The sequence below is a fragment of the Eumetopias jubatus genome, unplaced genomic scaffold (assembly GCF_037043125.1).
Source record: "Eumetopias jubatus isolate StellerSeaLion01/CBP00866 unplaced genomic scaffold, mEumJub1_p1.0 scaffold_3, whole genome shotgun sequence".
NCBI classification, from domain to species: Eukaryota; Metazoa; Chordata; class Mammalia; order Carnivora; family Otariidae; genus Eumetopias; species Eumetopias jubatus.
Window position 1 is genome coordinate 166,067,976 of NW_028274809.1, and position 19,511 is coordinate 166,087,486.

At 37.8% G+C, this 19,511-nt stretch overlaps 1 protein-coding gene across 11 annotated transcripts in view; it reads right to left on the minus strand.

Moving 5' to 3' along the window:
- The window catches only part of RBM26 (RNA binding motif protein 26), a 76,629-nt gene extending 57,516 nt beyond the window's left edge, over window positions 1-19,113 (minus strand). For all 11 annotated transcript variants that reach the window (XM_028106089.2, XM_028106088.2, XM_028106085.2 and 8 more), the window contains exon 1: window positions 18,592-19,113. In XM_028106089.2, the coding sequence (XP_027961890.1) occupies window positions 18,592-18,662 (71 nt within the window). In that variant the 5' untranslated portion in view covers window positions 18,663-19,113. The remainder of the gene's footprint in view (window positions 1-18,591) is intronic.
- Window positions 19,114-19,511: the final 398 nt, after the last annotated feature.

The following is a 19,511-nucleotide window of genomic DNA, read 5'->3' on the forward strand; positions in this document are numbered from 1 at the left end:
ATCCTTTAAAAAAAAAAAAAAATCTGATCAAGTTACTACCCAGATTTATCTTTCCCAGTATACCACAAGCTAGTCCCCAAAACGTCCAAACACTTCAGCATGGCAACAAAATTTAATCTAACTCTGAAACCAACAAAGGCTGCTGGATTCAAAAGCCTCTTCCTAACCAAAATGAATAGTCCTAATTCCTCACAGAAATGTTCTTCCAATTCTGGCTATTTAATGTCATCAGAAGCTTCAAACTTTAAGAGAATCCAATTTGAGAGAGTGCATGAAAAACTTCAGAGACTGGTCACTGCAAGTGTATGAACAGTTTTCAAATGGGATCTACCTCGTTCACTATTATAAAGAATGAAACTTTATAAAAGGTAAAGTAAAGGGGCGCCTGAGTGGCTCGGTCGTTAAGCGTCTGCCTTCGGCTCAGGTCATGATCCCAGGGTCCTGGGATCAAGCCCCGCATTGGGCTCCCTGTTCCGCGGGAAGCCTGCTTCTCCCTCTCCCACTCCCTCTGCTTGTGTTCCCTCTTCGCTGTCTCTGTCAAATAAATAAATAAAATCTTTAAAAAAAAAAAAAGGTAAAGTACTAGAGATATGAAAATAATATAAACCTATGACTATAGTCACATTGGCAATCTCTTATAAAATGCCCCCCAAAAGGTCTTGAAGTACTTATTACATTTAAAACTATATTAGACATCAGCATCATTGCAACATGACTCCTTCCCTTTTTCTCTCCTCTTTGATTTACAACTAATTAGATATCCATAACTGAAGAGGGAAAAAAGCAGCTCTGCACAGGATAGCAGAACACCTGAGAGATCTATCCATCTGTGCACCCAGAAGTGAGTGGACTGGATCACAGAGGCTATAGCAACAGCAGACAAGGTGGTGCCTGGTCCAGCAGGAAGCCAGCACAACCTTTGCAGCAGAGGAGGTGGTGGGTAAAGGCAGGAGAATAGGGCTCTGTCTGACCATGCATGCTAAAGCTACAAAAACCAGTTGCTCTCTCTGCAGAGAGACCACAGTGACTGGGAAGAGGGGAAGGAAAGGGAAGTAGGCAAAGAGAACTGAAGGAAAGGGTCTCCTGCTATCTGCCCCGGGGAGGTAAGAGGACCACCCATGGACCTCTGGTACCCCCACCACCACCACCAACTTGAGGATCCCCCGCAGACCACTAGCATACCAAAACCCTGAAGTGCTAAATATACACCTCTCCCCAAGCTCTGCAGCCACCCTTTGGTCCCCCTTTTTTTTTTCTTTTAAATGTACCTGCTGAACAACCTTAACGTGAGTCAGCTCTGGTAAGAGAAACCAAAAGCTTGTACTATAGTGCCACCTTCTGGGAAACAAAATGAAGGCTCCTAATTACAAACCTGCTGAATTGTTAAGAATCAAAGCAAACAAAACCTTGCCTAAAATAAGAAAGATGTTTACTACTTCAAATGGCGAAGTTGAAGCACTTCCTATCAAACACCATGAAAAGTCACAGTAATATAGTGTCACAATAAAAAATGACAATTTTCCAGCAACTGAACTCAAAGACATGAAATACTGTGATCTAACTGATAAGGGATATAAAACAGCTATTATGAAGAAATTCAATGAGTTACTAGAAAACTCAGAAAAGCAACTCAATTATCTCAGGGATAAAATTAACAAAGAAAAGGAGTATTTTACTGGAGAGATTAAAATTGTAAAAAAAAAAAAAAAACCCACAATTCTGGGGTGAAGAACTCAATATATGAAGAATGAATTAGAATGCACTGGAAATGGAGAAGATCCTATGGAAGAGAAAATTAGCACACTCAAGGATAGAAATATAGAAATGATTCAGATGGAAGAGGAGAAAGAACTAAGATTTTTAAAAAGTAAAAAAACCCAGGGCACCTGGCTGGCTCAGTCAGTAAAGTGTAACATTCTTGATCTCAGGGTCATGAATTCAAGCCCCACAATAAAAGTATCTCAAAAAAGAAGAGTGGGAGAAGGGAGCACAGAACATATTTAAATGATAGTTGAGAACTTCCTAAACCCAAGGAAAGAACTGGATATACAAAACCACAAAGCTAACAGAACACCTTATTATACCAACACAAAAAGACCTTCTCCAAGATACATTATATGAAAACTGTCAAAAGTCAACAAGAATTTTAAAGCCCAGGAAAAAAGAGAGTAACCTACAAAGGTACTCCCATAAGGCTATCAGCTGACTTCTCAGCAGAAACTCTATACTCCAAGAGAGAATGGAATAACCTATTCAAAACCCTCAAAAGATAAAAACCACCAGCCACTAGCAGTTATTTTTGAGATACAAAGGAGAAAAAAGGTTTTCCCAGACAAACAGAAGTTGAGAGAGTTCACTATCACTAGACATCCTCATAAGAAATGCTAAGGGGTGCCTGAGTGGCACAGTTGGCTAAGTGTCCAACTCTTGGTTTTCACTCAGGTGGTAATCTCAGGGTCGTTAAAATGAGCCCTGCATCTGGCTCCATGCTCGGCATGGAATCCACTTAAGACTTTCTCTCCCTCTTACCCTCCCTCCCATGCTTGCTTGCTCCCTTTCTTTCTCTCTAAAATAAATATATCTTCCCAAAAAAAAAAAAAGTTAAAAAGAGCTCTTCAAGCTGAAATGAAAAGACCAAAGTACAGAAAACTCTGATTAAGGTAATAAATAGAATGCTCAGAATTAAAATACTGTAACTCTTTTTTAGAATAGTATATCAAACTCTTTAACTATGGCACAAAGGTTTAAAAAAGCGTATCAAAGAGGCACCGGCTGGCTCAGGTGGTGGAGCATATGACTCTAGATCTCAGGGTTGTGAGTTCGAGCCTCACATTGGGCATGGAGCCTACTTAACATAAAAAAAATTAGAAATTTTTAAAAAGCACATTATTAAAAATATAGCTACAACTTGATAATGAAACCACAATATAAAAAGATATAACTTATGGGGCGCCTGGGTGGCTCAGTTGGTTAAGCGACTGCCTTCGGCTCAGGTCATGATCCTGGAGTCCTGGGATCGAGTCCCACATCGGGCTCCCTGCTCAGCAGGGAGTCTGCTTCTCCCTCTGACCCTCCCCCGTCTCATGCTCTCTCTCTCTCTATCTCATTCTCTCTCTCAAATAAATAAAATCTTTAAAAAAAAAAAGATACAACTTATGACATCAAAAATATAAAAGGGGAAGTTTAAAAAGATGGAATCTTTATAGGCAAATGAAGATAAATTTTTATTAGCAGAAAAAGGACTGCTTGTCTAAGAGATTTTTTTTATGTAACCTCATGGTAACCACAAAGCAAAAATCTACAGCAGAGACATGAAACTAAAAAAATGGGAGACTGAGCAAATCACCATGGAAAACCAACTTACAGACAGAAACAAAAGGAAAAACAATGGAAAAAAAAAAAAAAACAAAAGAACCAGAAGAAAAAAGACGAAATAGCAGTAGTAAATCCTTACATATCAATAATCATCCTAAACATAAATGAACTAACTCACCAATCAAAGTAGAATGGCTGGATGGATTAAAAAGACAAAACCCAACTACATGCTGCCTACAAGAGACTCATTTCCACTCTAATGACACACATAGGCTCAAAAGTGAAATGATAGAAGATGATATTCATTCGAAGCAAACAAAAACAAAAAGGTGGGCAGAGCCATAATTACATTAGACAAATAGACTTCAAGCCAAAAAAGGTAACAAGAGTCACAGAATGTCATTATATAATAAAAGAGTCAATACATTAAGAAGATATAGTAATGTTAAATATACACACTCCCAAATCCTGAGCAATGAAATATATTAAGCAACTAAAAAAGATCTTAAAGGAAAAACAAACAGCAATACAATAAGTAAATGTAGGGGATTTCCATACCCCACTATCTGTTATGGACAGATTATCAAGGCAGAAAATCAACAAGGGAACATTGGAATTGAACCACATTTCAGAACAAATGGTCTTAACAGACCTATATAGAACATTCCATCCAACAGCAGCAAAATAAACATTCTTCTCAACTGCACATGGAACAGTCTCCAAGACAGAGCACAAGATAGGCCACAAAACAAATCTCGGCAAATTTAGGAAGACAGAAATCATACCAACTATCTTCCCTAACCACACTGGTAGAAACTAGAAATCAACAAGAGGAAAGTAAGAAAATCTACAAATACGTGGAAACTAAGCAATGTACTTCCAAACCACTGGGTCAAAGAAGAAACCAAATGGGGAATAAAAAATTATCTTGAAATAAACACAACATATCAAATATTGTGGGATGCAGCAAAAGCAGTTCTGAGGAAAATTTATAGCAGTAAGTGCATATATTAAAAAATTAGAAATACCTCATATAAACAACTTAACTTTACAACTCAAGGAACAAAGAAAAGAATAAATTAAGCCCAAAGTTAGAAGAAAATAATAATGATTAGAGTAGAAATACATGAAATGAATACCAGATAAACATCAGAAAGGATTAACAAAACTAAGAGCTGGTTCTTTGAAAAGATAAACAAAACTGATAAACCTTTAGCTAGACTAAGAGGAAAAGAAGTGAACGCTCCAAAAAAAAAAACAAAAAATAAAATCAGAAATGAAAAAGAAGGGTGCCTGGGTGGCTCAGTTGGTTAAGGGTCCGCCTTCGGCTCAGGTCCTGATCCAGGGTCCTGAGATCAAGTTCTACAATGGGCTCCCTGCTGCTTCTCCCTCTGCCTTTGCCCACCCCCATCTCTCATGAATAAATAAAATCTTAAAAAAAAAATGAAAAAGAAGGCATTACAATACAATAGCTATTACAGAAATACATAAACTCTTCAGGTACTATGAATAATTATATGCCAACAAATTATATAAACTAGATGAAATGTATACATCCCTAGAAACACACAGCCTACCAAAACTGAATCAAGAAGAAACAGAAAATCTGAACAGACCAATAATTAGTAAAGAGATTGAACGGGTAATCAAAATCTCCCAAAACAAGAAAATGCCAGGACTAGATGGCTTCAGTGGAGAAGTCTATGATGCATCTAAAGAATTAACCCCAATCATCCTCATAGTCTTCCAAAATAATGAGGAGGAAACACTTCCTGACTTCTTTTATGAGGCTAGCATTACCCTGACACCAAAACCAGATAAGGATACCCTGACACCAAAACCAGATAAGGATACCACAAAAAAACTACAGACCAATATCCCTAATGAATACATATGCAAAAATTCCCAACAAAATATTAGCAAACCAAATGCAAGAACACATTAAAGGGAGTATACATCACAACCAAATGGGATTTATCCCTGGGATGGAAGAATGGTTCAAAATATGCAAATCAACAAATGTAAGACATCGTATCAGTAAAATGAAAGATGAAAATCACACGATCTCAACAGATGTAGAAAAAACATTTGACAATATACAACATCCCTTCATAATAAAAAACCTTAACTGACAGACTAGAGCCATAACCGCAACACAATAAAGGCTATCATATAGGACAAACTCACAGCTCACATTATACGCAATGGAGAAAAACTGAAAGCTTTTCTTCTAAGATCAGGAATAAGACAATGATGCCCACTCTCATCTCTCCTATTCACTATAGAACTGGAAGTCCTTGCTAGAGCAATTAGGCTAGTCAAAAGAATAAGAGGCATCCATATTGGAAAATAAGATGTAAAACTCACTATTTCCCAATGACATGATTTTATTTAAAAAAAAAAAAAACCCAAAGATTCAACCAAAAAGCTTTTGGAACTAATCAATGATTGCAGTAAAGTTGCAAAATACAAAATCAACATACAGAAGTCAGTTGCATTTCTTTATGCTAATGATGAAACACTGAAAAATAAAGAAAACTATCCCTTTCACAATACCACCGAAAATAAGAAAATACCTAGGAATAAATTTAAGCAAGTGAAAGATCTGTACAACAAAAACTACAAGACTGTGAAAGAAATCAAAGAAACAAACGGAAAACTATCCCATGTTTATGGAGCGGAGGAATTAATATTGCGAAACTGTCCATCACTGCTCAAAGCAATCTAAAGATTCAGTGCAATCCTGATCAAAATTCCAATAGTATTTTTCAGATAAATAGAACAAACAATTCTAAAACTTGTATGGAACCATGAAAGACCCTGAATAGTCAAAGCAATCTTATAAAAGAACAAAGCCAGAGGCACCATACTCCCTGATTTCAAACTATATTACAAGGTAATTAAAAGTGTGGTATTGGCATAAAAACATAGATCAATAAAACAGAACAGAGCCCAAAAATAAACCCATGTAAACATGGTCAATTAATTTATAACAAAGAATTTACAATGGGGAAAGCAGTCTATAGTCTCTTCAATAAATGTTGGGAAATTTGGAAAGTCATATGCAAAAAACTAAAACTGGACCAAAATCTTACACCATATACAAAAACTAACTCAAAATAGATTAAAGACTCAAACTTAAGAGACCTGAAACAAAGGTCTTAAAGAAAACTGGTGGTAAACTCCTTTACATAGGTACTGGCAATGAATTTTTGAAGCGGACACGACACCAAAAGCAAAAGCAAAAGCAATAAAAGCAAAAACAAGTGGGACTACATCAAACTAAAGGCTTCTGTAGAGCAAACAAATCCATCAACAAAATGGAAGACAACCCGCAGAAAGGGAGATTTTTGTAAACCATAAATTGGAAGGGGTTAATATCCAAAGGATATAAAAACTCCATCAACTCAAAAACAAACAAAAGGAAACATTCCAATTTAAAAAATGAGAACTAAATAGCCACTTCCCCAGAGAACATCAAAATGGTCAAGAGACACATGAAAAGATGTTAAGTATCGTCAATCATCAGGGAAATGCAAATCAAAACAACAAAGAGATACTGCCTCACACCTGTTAGAATAGCTACCATCAAGACAAGAAACAACAGATGCTGGTGAGGATGTAGTGAAGAGAGAACCCTCATACATTGTTGGCGGGAACAAAAAGTGGCCCAGCCACTAAAAAAAAATAACATGGAGGTTCCCCCAAAATTTTTAAAAGATCTATCATTCAGTGAACAATTCCACTTCTGGGTATGTACCCAAAGGAAATGAAAACAAGATTTTAATGAGATATATGAATTTCCATTTTTATCACAGCATTATTCACAACAGCAAGATCTAAAAACAACCCAAATGCCCATCAACACATAAATGGATAAAAAAGATGTGGTACATAAATACAATGGAATATTATTCAGCCACAAGAAAAGAAGATACCTTTCCTTTTGTGAAAAAAAAGATGGACCTTCGGCACATTATGCTAAGCAAGATAAATCAGACAGAGAAGGATAAGTACTGTATGAATCACTTACATGTGAAATCTAAAAAAACTTAAATCTGGGGCGCCTGGGTGGCTCAGTTGGTTGAGCGACTGCCTTCAGCTCAGGTCATGATCCTGGAGTCCCGGGATCGAGTCCCGCATCGGGCTCCCTGCTCGGCGGGGAGTCTGCTTCTCCCTCTGCCCCTCCCCCCTCTCATGTGCTCTCTCTCTCTCTCTCTCATTCTCTCTGTCTCAAATAAACAAAATCTTTAAAAAAAAATAAATAAAAAATAAAAAAACTTAAATCTGTGAAAAAGAGAGTAAAATGGTGGCTACCAGGGATGGGGGGGAGGGAGACAGGTGTCATGGTGTTTAAGGGTACAACTTGTAATGAGTAGGAAAGAGGCCTTGGAGACCTAATTCACAGTATTAGAGACACTGACAATAATACTGTACTATAATTATGTGACAAATATCACTATATCGACAATCATATTAAGATACATAAATGAATTAAAGTGACACACTTTACACCTTAAACTTATAGTGTTACTCAGCAAATTTATTCAATTAAAAAAACTATATCACAAAGAGCAACAAATGATCTGCTGAACAGCGTATTTTAATGCTTATAATATGTAGAATCTGTAATCATTCAAGTATTTTTCACTTTTGGTAACTTTAAGATTTGTATAAATCTTAAACTTGTAGAAATGCTTTTTCATAACTTTTAAATTGCCAGTAAGCAATGGAAAATTAATAATTGGAGAATGTGGGCAAAGCATCAGGGAGTGTCAGAATAGCAGGATGCAGAAAGTTATAAAGTCAAAAACAGACCAGAATTTATACTGACATACTCTCTCTCCTTCTGTCACTTTTTAAATGGCTCTCAGACAAGAACACTAGAGAAATTACTTGCCACAACACAGTACATGACTTCAAAAAACAAGTTTATCTGAACTACCGGATTTATTAAACAATCACCACCAGGGTGCCTGGGTGGCTCATATGGTTGAGCGTCTGCCTTCGGCTCAGGTCATGATCCCAGGGTCCTGGGATCGAGTCCCGCATCGGGCTCCCTGCTCAGCAGGGAACCTGCTTCTCCCTCTGCTTCTCTGTCTCTCATGAATAAATAAATAAAATCTTTAAAAATAAATAAATAAATAAACCACCACCACCAAAAGCACACCTGGCTGAGCTTTCAAAACACATATCTTTTAATGTTAAAAAGGCCTCCAACAACAGTATTAGCTGACATCTGGAAAGTAATTCCTCTCTAATGAGAACTGGGAGGGGGGTGGGGAGGGGAGGAGAAGCAAAAAAGAGAAGGAAAGGGGAGCGAGAGATATGGAGAGAGAATGAGAGGGAGGGAAAGAAAGGAAAGAAGGAAAAGTTAGAGAAAAAGAAACTACATATGGCAAGATGTTCACTGCAGTTATTTATAAAGTAAAAAAAAAAAACCCTAGGAAACGAACTAAATTACAAGTAAAAATATGATTTAGTAAACTATGGTAGAGCTACTCAAAACTGGAATCAGCCATTTTAAAGGTATAAAGACTACATATTAATATTAAAAGTGCTAGGGTAAGAAGTGTGAAGGACTTTAACTTTTCATTTCAAAGTCTTCTGGCAAGTTTTCTTTCTTGTAACTATGTGCAGGTATTTAATACTTTAATAAGCTAATTTTTTTTCTACAAAGTACAAATATATATAGTATATTCACATAATGTAATACTATGGAACCACTGGGAAGAACAGGAAACCAAAGAATGGTATGGGAGGATATGTACAGTGTCTGTTACCCATATCAGTTACAATAACATATGAACAACATGATCCTATGTTAAAAAAAATTACAGTTGACCCTGGAGCAGTGCAAGGGTTAAGGGTGACAACTCCCACATAATCAAAAATCTGTGTATAACTTCTGACTCCCCCAAATCTTAAACTCTACTAGCCTACTGTTGACCAGAAACCTTACCAACAATATAAACAGTCAATTAACACACATTTTGTATGTTATATATAATTATATATTGTATTTTTACAATAAAGCTAGATAAAAGAAAATATTAACAGTTATTAGGAAAATACATTCACAGTACGGTAAAACATTCATGTATAAGTGGACCCGTCCAATTTAAACCAGTGATATTTAAGGGTCAACTGCATATACCTACATAAACATAGTACATGTATGTTTATTTTTATAAATATACAATTCTGTATTTACATATGGGAATCAAGAAGGGGGTTAGGAAGACTCACTTTTGGTTTATATTTCTATACTATTTGAGTTTTTATTAAAACAAGTATGTACTATTTTCAATTAAAAAGAAAAAGAAAAATTGTGTTAAATTAACTAGTCGATACTAAAAAAAAAAATAGCACTGGCATTATTAAAACTACATAGCATGCATTTGACAATGGAATACTACTCAGCAGTAAAAAGGACCAAACTACAGATATATGTAACAATATGGATAAATCTCAAGCACATTTTCAGAGGGGCTCCTGGGTGGCTCAGTCGTTAAGCGTCTGCCTTCAGTTCAGGTCATGATCCCATGATCATGTTCCGGAATCAAGCCCCGCACTGGGCTCCCTGCTCAGCGGGAAGCCTGCTTCTCCCTCTCCCACTCCCCCTGCTTGTGCTCTCTCTCTCGCTGTGTCTCTGTCAAATAAATAAATAAAATCTTAAAAAAAAAAATTAAAAAAAAGAACATTTTCAGAAGTAAAAAGAAGTCCTGCTCAAAAGAGCACCTATTCTAAAATTTCATTTATATAAAGTTCCATAACCGGCAAAGTTAATACACACTGGGGAAAAATCAGAACAGTGCTTATTTCTATGGGTAAATGGTAGCACAGGAAGGGGAATGAGGAAACTTTCCAGAATGATGGGAATGTTCTTTATTTTGACAGGGAATTGAGTTACAAAGATGTACACATTTGTCAACTCATCAAAGGATACACTTTAAGATCTGTGTACACTACTGTATACAGATTATATCAAACTTTTTTTAAAAAACTATAAATACTGAACTCTAATGATAGGCATAAATACTTAGGGGTAAGTTCACTAACATCTGCAATTTACTTTAAAATACATCAAAGGGTAGGGGCAAGTACACTAAAATATTAACAGCAGAATCAAAGTGATGGGTATACACGAGTGTGTCATGTGGTAAATATATACACTATAGTACTTTTTGTCCCATTCATCGCTACAGATGGTTAAATTATGGTATATCCAGTAAATTAAAATACTATGTAACCTTAATAAAAAAGGCAACACTTTTATGTATTATGTGGACATCCAAGTATGATACCAATTACGTAAAAAGGAGAAAGAATACATAAACGTATTTGCTTGTGTGTCGGTAAAAATATCTCAGGAAGAATCACTAGGTAACAGATCTCAAGCAAATTCCATTATTTCACACAAACACACAATACTAAATATGACCCCAAGTTAAAAATAAACTTTCACCTGTTTGAGAAGTTACTACTTGTAGATTGAAAAGGATTTTTCCACAGAAATGAGGTAGTGGGAGTAAGTGAGTGACTAAGTTTGGTAGGAAGGGATTATACCATCCACTCATTTCTCTCATTCTCTATCCTCTGGGACTAAGGAAGCAGGAGGAAGAAAAAAATATTCCTAGAAGCTTTTTAGCTCAAGCTTGAATTAGTCATTCTTGATGTGTAGACACCAAACACTGGAATACCTTACTTTCTGTTTTGCTCATAATAGTATCTCTTTTGATTTATATGCATACAAAATTATTTGGGAACTATTATAAGCCAAAGACAAGGATATGCTAAAACATATAGAAAATGCTAAATCCATTTTAACTACTCAGCACTCAGATGAAAAAGTCAAATAAGGTTGCAGCAGTGAAATGTGGTAATGAGTTAACTCAACAAAAGTTAAAAGGATGAAGAAGGTAATGAAAAATATTTTAACCAATAATTAATTATAGAAAAACTCTTCTACCAGCTGTAAAATTCATCAGACTAGAATTATCATTTGGCATTCTTTTCTGGGCAGCTCCATGGAGGCCAGCAGCTTGCACATAACAGAATTCAAAAATACTTTGAGTAAATGTTATTAATATTTTTCAGTGTCCTTTCCCCCCTAAAAAAAAAGTCACTTAAGCTTTACATAATCTGAAGGTGCTATGAAGTAAAAATAAAGAGAAACAGACCCAGAGATTAGTGACTTTTCAAATTGCTCACATATCTGCTGCTCTGAAAATAAAATTCTCATTACAGTATGGCAGATTTTAGAGTTTACACTTCTCTCTGCTTAGGTTATGGTTACACAGACTAGAAATTTCAACCAGTGCATTTGATATACTACACACAAGGCATGTGCTGGGTGCTGTATACAATAGGAAGATAGTTAAATCTAGGATTTGGAGTCCACTTTCAAGGACCTGAGATTCTAATAATGAAGACAAAATAAATGAGAATTAATTACTAAACAAGTATGCAAGTGATGAATGTCATAACTGATGCAAACTAGTGCTATGAGAGAAGAATCATGTCACTCCTTCCAGATGGATGGATCATAAATAATACTCTGAAAAAACTGGAATCATCCTTGACCTTTGATTTCAACATATATAAAGGAAATGGAGAAAGGCAGTATATTATAGCGCACAACAAAGCTCTGAAATCAAAATGTCTTGTTTTGAATCCTTTCTCCATTATTTACTAGCTATGAATGAACCACATTACTTAATCTGCCTATGACTCAATTTCCTCATATTTAAAATGGAAATAGCAGACTCTAGCTCACACTCAATGAACACACAATGATTACAATATAAGCAGCCCTCAACGAATGTTACCCTCTGAAAGATGCGAAAGGGGACAGGATAAACAATGGGACACAGAAAAAAGTTCAGCTTTGCTGAAATTAAGACTCACAAAAAAAGTGGGAAGATAAAACTAGAAAGATAAACAGATTATACATTTTGAAAGCTAAGTCAAAATGTATGCAATTTATTTAGGAGTGCTGAAGATTTTGGTCAAATCAAAGGATATATACACAAGGCTGGGCATCCAGGATGGAACTAGAAGGGAGAAAAAAAACTGCAAGGGTTTGATAAGGAACGTGAGGCCCCTACTGAGCAATGTCATTAGTAAGAATTATTAAAAGAAAGAGATAGAACTCAATGATTAACTGAAGGGGGAAAGGATGAAGGGAGGAAAAGCTAAAATTTCAAGCCTGGAAAATTTGAGGAAATGAAATGCAGATTAGTAAATTCAGAGAACATTTATTTTCAGAAATGTAGTTTGAAGTTCATATGGGAGAACCAGGTAGAAACACAGCTAGCAACTGGAATAAGAGCTTAAGGCTTTGAAGAGAGATTAAGTCTAAACATACATACGTGAAAAATAATGTAGAGACTAGAGGTTCTCTTGAAAAAACTCTGAAATTCAATGCAAACTTATATATATGCAATATCCTAAGGAAGGAAGTCTTTAATCAAACTTTCAAAGACTCCAACACACACACACACACACACACACACACACACACTTTTTAAGAACCACTGGAACAGATTATAATGGAAACTATCCATGGGAACGAATGTGAATGAGATGACAGGAGTAGAAATAGTTGAGGGGAAAAAAAGGCATGGAAACAGAATTTGAAAAAACATAATTAAAAGGCAAGAAAAAGAACTAAAAAGGACAGAGCTGATTTGAGAAGAAAGAGAAGCAAAGTATTAGGGATTCAAGATATAAGAAGTTAAAAAAAAAGGCAGCATCAACACTGCTTTATGTTATACATATAGGATAAATATAAAATTTATATAAAATCTCTACATTTAATAAATTCATTGGTAACACTGAGGTAAGCAATTTTGTTTGTGTATAAGGAAAAAGAAACTATATGACAAAGGATTAAGAACTAAATGGTTGGGGAAAAAGGAGTGAAAAATTAAAGACTGACTACTATTTCTAGATTTACTAGTGAAAAGAAAAGCTAGCATGAAAATGACTGGAAGAAAAGTATGATTTTACTTTTTGTTTTGTTTTTGCTGCTATTGTTGCTGAGTTTTTCTTCCTTAAGGACTAGGAAATTGACTTTTTATGCCAAAAGGAGTCTGTAAAAAGAGAAAGATCAAAGAAGGGAAACAGGAATAAAGTTCAGCAGTGAAAAGATCACCTTTCAATTCTTCCTGTAAAACAGGAACAAAAATAATTTTAATGTGGTGAGAAAGGTATAGTTAACAAGTGTGGGTGAAGGGAGAAAGAGACTACAAAAACTCTGAAAAAGTTTTTCTTAAACTGTAAAGCACTGATAACCATGATGCTTCCGAACTTTATTCCTTTATAACTGCAGCTAGTATTATGAAAACGTAATAGTAAAAAAGTGCATACAGTAACAGGGCAGAATACACTATATTGTGTGGTAGTAAATTAAGAACATGGCTCTAGAGGCAAAAAAGTAGGAGTTTAAATTACTGTTTAGTCACATGCTATGGCTAGCTGTGTGACTCTAGACAAGTACCTTAAATTTGTGCCTCAGTGTCATCACTTGCAAACCGGAGGTAACAATCCAACTCTCAGAACTGGAAGTAATACAAAACTTTCAACAATGCATACAAATGCAGGTGGTAGTGGCAGCAGCAGTGGTAGTGATAAGAGTTAACAGTAGCAAGTAATGTAACCTATTTATGTTTAGTCAAGCAGTATTTAAGGACAGAGGGAAAGGCTAGGCTCCTAAAAATGTGACTCAGGGGCCCCTGGGTGGCTCAGTCAGTGAAGCATCCAACTCTTGGTGGCTCAGGTCATGATCCCAGGGTTGTGAGATGAGCCTGCAGGGTTCCAAGCTCGGCAGGGAGTCGGCTTAAGATTCTCTTTCTCCCTCTCCCTCCCCCCACCCTGCACACTCTCTCTTGGGGCGTGGCTCTCTAAATGAATTAATTTAAAAATCTTTTTAAAAAAATGTGTCTCAAATCTTTCAACTACAAAAGTAATTAAGTACAGGGGCGCCTGGGTGGCTCAGTCGTTAAGCGTTGTCTGCCTTCAGCTCAGGTCATGATCCCGGGTTCCTGGGATCGAGCCCCGCATCAGGCTCCCTGCTTGGCGGGAAGCCTGCTTCTCCCTCTTCCACTCCCCCTGCTTGTGTTCCCTCTCTCACTCTCTCTCTGTGAAATAATAAAATAAAATCTTTAAAAAAAAAAGAAATTAAGTATAACTCCCCCTATTATACCAATAAGGAAAGGGGAGGTTCATTTGCCTAGATTACTCAGTTAATAAGTGGCAGGAATTAGATGTGAACATTAGTTTGTACGGTTACAAAACTTGGCGTCTTTCCACTACACGTTACCGCCACACCACTACATAGCAGCAGGAGCACAAAACTATGCATTCTGTTCTTTACTACTAACCTCACAAAATCTGGGCACATCATTAAGTCTATCTGCCTCTCCATTTTCTGAAAAATTAAGGAGTTTTTTCAAATTTGATTTTGAGGTTTCCCTCCAGCTAAAATAGTCCATGATTTTATTAAGTTACCACATTTAGTGATGTGTAAACTCATAAAAAGTTTCAAAATACAGGAGAAAACCTTTTCTGTTTAGAAAACAAAAACAGAAAAAGTGAACATCCAAAAAAAAAAGCTTAAAATTGTTTTTCCAGGACTTCACATTAGCAAAGAGAATGTTAAAGAAAAGACCAACATCTAATTTCATTTTATTACAGCAAGTATGACTAAGCAAATGTTTGAGAGAACAAAATTTCAATCTTAAGTATTTCAAGATGCCAATTTTAACACCTACATTTTCAATAATTTATGGGGAAAAAAAACCCACAAAACTCAAGAGCCCTGACACGTCGACAGACCTTATAATCAAATAACAAGCAGATTTACCGACTTTCATTTCATGCCAAAACACTGCAACCAGGCTGGGTTTTTGTTTTTATGTCAATCTGAAAACTCTCCTGCCCTAAAACCCTTCACTGGCTTCCCACTATCCTTCAATTAACATCCAAAATCCTTAACATGACTCAACAAAGTCTTGAATGATCCAGCTCCTCTCTCTGGAGCTATCCACTGCTATTCCTCCCTTTGCTCTTTTTTCAAAAATTTCATTTTCCCCAAGATATTTTTTTTTCTTTCATTTTAGGGCTTTCATACAATCTGTTCTTCAAAACCTAGAATGCTTTCACAGCTCTCCCACCCTTTTGTCCTAGCAAACTGCTACTCATCCTTTTAAGTTAAGATCAAATGTTATACCAGCAAAAGCCTTTCCTGACCTTCCAAACATACATTTTGACAGCATTCTGGACTTCATAATACTCAAAGGTCTTATAATTACTTGTTCAACATCTGTCTTCCCTGCTAAATGGTAAACAATATGAAGATAGTTATTGCAGCTTGTTTCCCAATATTCCCAATATCTAACACACTGCTCAGTACAGATTAAGTACTCAATGTTTGCTGAATTAACATATTCAAAATGCAGGGGAAGTCCCAAACCATGAGATACTTTACTAGCACAAGTAGCTAGAAAGTTCCATACAAGTTTTGAGTTATATCCTACCCTTGGTCCTTCAAATGTTTCTCCTTCACATAGGTGCTATTCAGCAATTATACTTTTAAAGTAAAGCAAAAAATCCCTTTAGATAACAAACACATCTTAAAGCTTCACAAAACCAAGGTTAGAAACCACAAGTCTTAAACAATTGGAATCAGCTTTAAGTCATCGAGAACTCACCTGAAATGCAATGAAAGGGACAGGAACTTGGATAAAGTCTCAATTTTACCACAGCAATATACATTATGAAAGGACCAATCCCAATTCTTACCACTGTCTAGGCTGTACTAGCAGCCTTATTTATCCTAACAGTAATGACTGCAGTGCTACAGTCATCTAAGTAGGCTATGATATCTGAAACATGCTTTATTAAAACTGAATAAAAGTCACAAGTATACATACTACATAACTGTAAGTAATCTTCTTTTAGGTTATAGCATAAAATAGAAATGTTAAACCACTACCTTGTGTAACTGCAGCTAATATAACGTTAACTATAACTCAAAAAAATATTTTTAAGAAGGAGTGCTATTTAAACTCAAAACTTTTTTTTTACGTTTTCTGTTCACCTAATATTCATTGAGTGCTAATTACAAACCAGGCAGTGTCTAAAGATTCTTAATACATGTTTATTATTTCCCCATACAGATGAGGAAACGGGAGGCACTGAGTTAAGTAATTTACCCAATATTATACAGCTGGTAAGTGGCAGAGGCAATATTTAAAGCCAGCCATTCTGACTCCAGAGTTCGTCCTCTAAATCACTACAACCACTGTTGCACGCTCTCTTCTCCATCCACTGAAATAAGGTTTCTATCTGGACCACCTCACTTCAATAAAACTATTTTGCTAAGGTCACCAATGACTTCTACCTTTCCAAACTTAAGGACCACTCATCTGACTCCACCTTTTTCATCCACTCTGCAGCATCCCATCAAGTTGACAACTCGCCTCTCTTGCCATATATTTTTCGTTAGTAACATAAATCTCAGTCTTCTACCTCAGATGTGGACCCTCCTTTCTTACCTAGCAACACATTCTTACTAGGAAATCTCCCACAATTCCATGGTTTCAAATACTCTCTGCGTGACTCTCTAGTCCTGCCCAAGTTCTAGACTCAACCCAACCACCTCTTAAATATCTAACTTGGATGTGTAACAAACACCAATTACCTTTCCACCTCCCTTCAACCTGTTCTCTCCCAGCCTTCTCTATCATCATCCATCCAGCTGTTCAGGCTAACTTCTTAGTCATTATCCTTGATGTGCCTTTCCCTCATCTCCCACATCCAATCCATTAGAAAGTTCTATCAGATCTACTTATAAGACATATTTCGTTCTGTCTCCACTATCACTATAATATAAACGACCCACATTTCTGCCTACAATGCCCTTCAGAATAGTCTACTTTCATTCTTGCCCCCTTAATCTCCACAAAGCGAGCAGAATTAAAAAATCAAATCAGTCCCTGCCTGCTTTAAATTCTCTAAGGTCTCACTGTATTTTCAATAAGATCCTAGCTCTTGACCATGGCCTCAAAGAACCAAAATAATGCAGCCCCTGCCTAATTCTCCAACCTCATGTTATTCCATTCTCTCCCCCATCACAATGTTCCTTGCAGCCAGTTACCTTCCTTCTCTTCCTGGAACACACTGTAATCGTATCTGCCACAGGGCCTTTGCACTTGCTGTTCCTTCTGCAAGGAACAGTCTTTCTCCAGACTTTGACCCAGATGGTTCGTTCTCCCCAAGTGTTGCTCAAATGCTACCTCCTGTGAGAGGCCTTCTAATCATTTATATGACCCTCTATTATTACAACCACCACTTCTATTTTAATCTGAAGTTATCTTACTTCTTTAAAACTTATTTATTACTGTGTTCTCAACTTTGGAATTTAAAAGCTGCCACCAAAGCCTCCCACAATATACAGCAGGCACTTAATAAACTTATTAGATGAGTGGATTTAACCTCTTTCATTGTTTACTGTATATCAACTAACTTTGATATAGCACCTGGCCCAAAATATATTTTGTATGTATTAAAAGATAAATCCTTAAAACACTATTTTTTCCAGTATAAAACATTCCAGCACTCTGAACACCCCCTCCCCACAGTCCATCTACAGCATCCCACTTAAAACTGCCAAATATCCCATATGGATAAATAACATTTTCTTCCTCCTCTCCAAGCTAACAAACGTGTAAGTAGGAAAAGGGAATCTTACTGGGCACCTTGGCACCTGTTACATCTTCAATCAGTTAAGAGAGGTGCGGGTGAGCCAGATAGCACATGGGAAACGTGGCCTTTCTTTCGGGGACTGTATTTAGGTAAAACGTGAGTGGCTTATATTAGAACTGCCCTAATCCCTAATACGGGCCATTCACTTCATTTAAAGAAACAAGGTAAAATAGTCTGGGCAAGAGGTAAGGCTCGGATTCACTAAAATAAAAGAAACCGATTTGGGGGCCCTCATCAAATGTGTGTGTAGGTTCGAGTCGGTCTACATATAACGGGAAAACGAGAGAAGAAGGTATCAGTTCAAGGACCAACTCAGCGGTAAGATAAAGGTCAGCTCAAGCTCTCTGGAGTCTCCTGAACCTGGAAGTGAGGGTGGAAAAAGAAAAAACACAAAACCCTGGGATCTCTGTTCACCGCTTCGGCCTCCATCACAGGCACTTCGGGAACTGTGCCCGCCTATCTCCCACTTCCATCCCTGCAAGGAGATAGCCCCCGGATACTCACATGGGCTCGAGAGTCTTGCTGAGCCAGGACTTGAGTGCCTCGAAGTTTTCAATGATCATTTTAGAAACCATCCACAGCGGCCCCGAGGCCCGTCACACTCCTCCGCCCGCCCAGGTCGCGGCCGCTACAGCCGCCGCTGCCCCCGCCCCCTCCTCCGCGCGCCGCCCGCGTGGGCCGCGGTGGGAGGCGCCGGTGGCAGGTTCCCGCGAGCCCCGATCGGCGAACAGCTCTGCGGGTACCGTCGCAGGCCGGGAATCCACGGGGTGCCAGGAGCTCCCCGTCCCCGGACGCCGGCTGAGGCAGCAACGGTTTGCCCGGGCCCTCCCCCCTTCCCTCCACTCGAGCAAATCTTCTTGGACCGGGAGGGCGACACACGCCTAGATCCGGGCTTTCACTCAGCCTCGGGATAACGTGGTGTCGGCAACGCAGAAGAGGCAAAAGTGAAAAAAGCGAAGACGAAGGGCAGCTCAATGGGAACGATTCGGGGGGTCTTCCCGGCTCCTAGCACCCCCAATAAGATGGCTGCCGATAAATCTCGCGAGAATTGATGAAGTCTCGCGGTAACTCCCAGAGCCTGCTGGGAAGAGACGTAAGACCAGCGGAAAGCGCGCTGGTCGAGTGCGGTACTTCAATTTTTTGCTCGTTTGCGTGGTTCGTGGCCTTTGTGCTTTTTTACGACTTGGCCAGCGTACGGAATAAATTTTTCCTTTTTTTACAAGAAGGCAAAGGCCGCTGACTCCAGAAACAGTGGGAGTCCCACTTCGTCCTATGTAATAGACGGCTATGGCGCATCAGTTGGAACGAACCTCTGGACTGGAGCGCTCCTTGAGAGCGTCTACACGTTGTGCGAGGACGCACGGCGGCCCGTGGGTTCCAGGTGTGCTGTACTGCCTCCTCCGTTTATCTCAGTGTCCTGCAGT